Source organism: Penaeus chinensis, chromosome 7 (genome assembly GCF_019202785.1).
Source record: "Penaeus chinensis breed Huanghai No. 1 chromosome 7, ASM1920278v2, whole genome shotgun sequence".
Lineage (NCBI taxonomy): Eukaryota > Metazoa > Arthropoda > Malacostraca > Decapoda > Penaeidae > Penaeus > Penaeus chinensis.
This window is the reverse complement of record NC_061825.1, coordinates 15,826,293-15,831,292: the sequence shown is the minus strand read 5'-3', so window position 1 is coordinate 15,831,292 and position 5,000 is coordinate 15,826,293. Positions and strand designations below refer to the sequence as shown.

General features: G+C 36.8%; 1 protein-coding gene across 3 annotated transcripts in view; it reads right to left on the bottom strand.

Moving 5' to 3' along the window:
- The window catches only part of LOC125027099 (PH and SEC7 domain-containing protein-like), a 42,047-nt gene extending 37,206 nt beyond the window's left edge, over window positions 1-4,841 (bottom strand). For 2 of the 3 annotated variants that reach the window (XM_047615916.1, XM_047615914.1), the window contains exon 1: window positions 1,438-1,655. In XM_047615916.1, the coding sequence (XP_047471872.1) occupies window positions 1,438-1,581 (144 nt within the window). In that variant the 5' untranslated portion in view covers window positions 1,582-1,655. Of the gene's footprint in view, window positions 1-1,437; window positions 1,656-4,704 lie in introns of those variants that run through there. The other variant, XM_047615915.1, reaches the window with a different exon arrangement.
- Between the last annotated feature and the right edge of the window lie 159 nt (window positions 4,842-5,000).

Sequence of the window (5,000 nt, the reverse complement as noted above, 5' to 3'; positions counted from 1 at the left end):
GTGGTGATGATGGTGGTGATGGTGGTGGTGATGGTGGTGGTGATGATGGTGGTGATGATGGTGGTGATGATGGTGGTGATGATGGTGGTGATGGTGGTAGTGATGATGGTGGTAGTGATGATGGTGGTGGTGATGGTGGTGATGATGATGGTGGTGGTGATGGTGGTGGTGGTGGTAGTGGTGATGGTGGTAGTAGTGATGGTGGTAGTGGTGATGGTAGTGGTGATGGTAGTAGTGGTGATGGTGGTAGTGGTGATGGTGGTAGTGGTGATGGTGGTAGTGGTGATGGTGGTAGTGGTGATGGTGGTAGTGGTGATGGTGGTAGTGGTGGTGCATCCAGTAATCACCATGTGTGTGTACACATTTGATCATCTGGCAAAGCCCTCGGTTCCTTATCTGATGATATATCACTAAGGAGCCCTCTAAATCATCACACAAGGTCAGGAGCATTGTGATCCAAAGTAGGTTTTCAATTCTAAAATAAATACCTTTCCTTTCATTTTGCAGCAATTATATTTATAAAAGAAAAACGTCTCAATTCATTAATTTGTTGATAGCATACTGATTGTGATGTATGAATGTCTGAAACTGAAATACAGCAGTGAAAATAATACAGAATGTTAATACATCACATCTTACAAAATGAGATCTGTCAATCTTGATATGCGAGTTTAAAAAAAAAGAATGTTAAAAATATATACAAAGTCTTAGTACCAGTTTCTAGATTGTATTTGATAGTCCTTGTCAAATTCCTGTTGATCGGTAATTTCGTTAATATGCAACTTTCAGAGAAAATATAAAAATATTTAATAGCTAAATCCTCCCTCCCTTAGCCTAATTTCGAAAACATAAGAGTTCTTAGTTATATTTAAAGTAATTATAGAATAATAATCTGGCTTCTATAATGCCTCATAGAAGTTAAAAAAAGGGGATGGTCATGTCAGTTCTTAAAATCACAAGAGTAATATATGCGTATTCTATAGGCCAAACTTCCTGATCTCATCTGGAATAAAGTCATCTCGCAATACATAGGAGAACATCAACTTGAGTGAACAAAACTGTATAAAGTCGTGCATAAACAAGAATTATCATACATATGCTAGAAGAATGTATATTCATGCTCTGCAGACATCAAAAACGAAAGACATCAAATAAAAACAAAATGTAAGAACAACACGGGACAACATTGGGGTTAAGAGGAACTTGAGCACACTCGTCTATGATGCCGTGTATATCTCACTCATTTCAACTACGGCATTAAGAGAAATTATGTATGTTTTGACCAAAGAGCACTGTCAGGGGCGTGAACTTTAGTGGAATAGACAACAACGGTTTGCTTTACGACATTTACTTTTTAACATGTTGATCTCCGAGCAAGAACTGGAAGAACACCACCACCTCAAGTTCAAGGGGCAAATAACTCATCTTTATGGTTACCTGGCAAGAATTAGCAGCCGGAGAGCCCTCAATGATGTCATATATGATCGGTGGGAGTTCCGAGCCGGCTCCTCCGAGGATAGAGAACCCAAAGCCACACGTTTCACTCCGCTTCAGCTTCACATATTTCATCGAGTCGGCCATCTTTCCATCGGCCTCTCTGGGTCTTCGTCTGCTCTCTACTCTCCTTGGTGGCTGACTTATCACTCTCCTGGAAAAATAAATCGATCTAATTAGAGTAATTCTACACTGATTTAAAGATGATTATCCTAAATTTTATCTTATTAGATCATCGTTTAGTATTTATCGACGGGATTGTAATGTAGGTTTTATATTGACTTTTACCAGTACCAACGTTTCCGAATTATTCACATGTAAACAAACATAAAATCTTGGTTACTTTAATTGACTCGTATAACTAACACAAAGATAACTACCAGTATGGTTTCCTACGTCCATTTTGATTTCAAAATAAACGGTTAATGTCATTTAATGCCAGTTACACTTGAATGAATATTTGCTTCATTTTCCTGGTAGGCCTGACTAGTTAGCAAGCCGGGTCATGTGAACAAGTTCCGGTTAAGCATTTTCAGTCCGGAGAATGGGTTATTGTACTTAGAATTATTGTCGGGTTGCATTTTCGGGAAATTAAAAGTGATGCCACTACATTGACAGCGAAAAAACATTTCAAGTATCCGAAATCAAGCGATTTGCGTATGGAAATAAATGTGCTTGTCTATGTGCGTTTGCTTATTTTAAACACATGCAACTATATATTCTGTATATAAGTGTATGTATATAATATGTATATATATATATGTGTGTGTGTGTGTGTGTGTGTGTGTGTGTGTGTGTGTGTGTGTGTGTGTGTGTGTGTGTGTGTGTGTGTGTGTGTGTGTGTGTGTGTGTGTGTGTGTGTGTGTGTGCGCGCGCGTGCGTATTTATACACATACATATATCTGTACATACATACATACATACCTACACACACACACACACACACACACACACACACACACACATATATATATATATATATATATATATATATATATATAGAGAGAGAGAGAGAGAGAGAGAGAGAGAGAGATAAATATATATATATACATATACATATATATACACAGGCCGACCCAGACACACACACGCGCGCGCACGCACTCACATATGTATTCGTGTGTTCGTGTGGGTACGTATGTATGTATGTAAATGTATATGTATGTATGTATATATATATATATATATATATATATATATATGTGTGTGTGTGTGTGTGTGTGTGTGTGTGTGTGTGTGTGTGTGTGTGTGTACAGAGAGAGAAAGTGAGAGTATTTTTACACATATATATATTATGATTACAGATTATAGCCAAGGATTGTAAATACATTAGAAAAAAACGACTTGTTTTTTTCTTTTATTGCTGCATCATTTTGATACAAAGCAAGCAATTGGCATCATACATATGCATAAGTCACACGGGCTAAATTTAGGCAATATCCGGAAATCATCATCAGCGAAGCAGAATAGAGGAGGAAGAGATAGGAAATACCAGAAGCAACCAAAGCAACGATCATGTGCAATCACCCGAACGTAAATAAAGCACAAAGAGACAACCAAGAAAAGCAAGTGACGAGGTAACGTATTATGCCGAGGAATTAGGCAATGCAGAAGACGGAGGAATAATTACATTATAAAGTGAGGAACGGTAATAAACAATTAAAGCACAGTAATATTGAAAGTTAACAAAATGTACCATGAAATTAAAATATAATCTACATAGAATACAATTAACGGGGACTGGGTAGAAAACTGAAAGATTAACGAAGTTAAATGAAAAATGCCGAGTGAATGGGTAAGAGATGTAAAGAGGGAAGCAATCTCATAGATTTGATTAGCCGAGGGGGTGAATACCAGGCTGTATGGTGTAAATGTGTATTGGAATACTAACCAGGAAATGTACATTTTTCTTTACAGGAAAATAAAAACCCACAGTGAAACAGGGTGTATAGATTACTTGACGAAGTATAGTCACGGGAATAGTGAATGATGCTTTATAATTATTTAAAAAACCTGTTATGGATGTACACGGATCTTATACTTGTTGAGACTGAAACTAAAGGGATAGTCGGTTCGCACTGGACATGGTATATCGCAGTCTATGGTTATCATCGAAGTCGTTCTTACGCTACAAATAGAAATCAGAACTATTTGAGAAAAGGGCATTGCTTCCCATGAAGCTCCTAACCCCGATAGATAATTTCTTAAGTTATATAATATCATCAAAGAATGGGGGACATTAGTTAGACAGGAGAATATGTGTGATATTTTAGTGAAGAGAGGATCCTGAAGTTATAATTACAGATACGCACGCAAACCTTACGACCTTTAGAACTCTCGTCAATTCCTCGCCCCTTCCTTCGCGGTTCCTTATATAGCTTGACCTACATATTATTTCTATTTCGAATGAAACGGTACATATCGCCCCTGGTTTAGGAATGTGCATATTGATAAATTAACTTTCTTATGCTTATTTAACGACAGCAAGACTGAGTACTAAAATAGTAGAAGTATTCCCTTATATGACTGGGTATTGCCAACAATAACACAACACACTTCCACTTCTGAAAATAGCATGTTTTAAAAATATATGATAAGTCAATTTTGAATTTCGTTTCGAAATCCGCTGTCACATCTGTATTGATAAATGGTCTGCGTTGTGGGTTTTCATGCAAAGCAATAAAAAAAGTATTGCGTCATTTACCGCGAGGTCTATATGTTCCTCATGTTTCTGTGTTGTAATAATAATGAATGACGAATTTAAATAGAACTAAACGTGTGAAAATAACTATTTTTTTATCAGAAAAGAAAATCATGGTAGCTCCATGCATATAACGAAGAAAATGTCTCCTGACATCGAAATATCATCTTGACCGCAAACAAGTGTGCGGATAGGAAGGAAACTTAAGTCATCAGAAACTCACTGACCATTTAAGACTGTGATTCTGAGGATAATAATTATGAAAGTTATCATATCATTATCATTATTGAAAATTATTTTTGCATTTCAGAATTTAAATTCTTAAATACTACATCACTTTCATTAATACTAGCTAAGTCTTGTCGTAATCGTAAATTTGAAAGATAAAATGTTTACAAATATCTATAATGAAACACATGCACGCACGCGCATACGCACATAAGGACGCGCGTGCGCCACGATATTGTTCAGAATGGGGCACCGATACATGTAATACCAATTTTACGTACCTGTCAAGTTTGACTTCAAGCGAATATGCAATACAGAGTTAGCGCATTAAGCTAATACTAAAGAACAGTATACACATTCTGAGCGAAAAATAAGACTGTATGCATTTCCATTTGACACAATACTTGGTTTAGAAATCACTCAGTTCCACAGTGAAACTAACTTCAACATTAAATGCTCTTGGCATTTGCCACCGACCGGATGTTCCATTTTTAATGGTCATTTCCCACTTTTTCTTTGCGTGGTTTATTATCGTCACATTTCCGGGTTTCCCTATCTGGAACTTCCCGAAGAATAT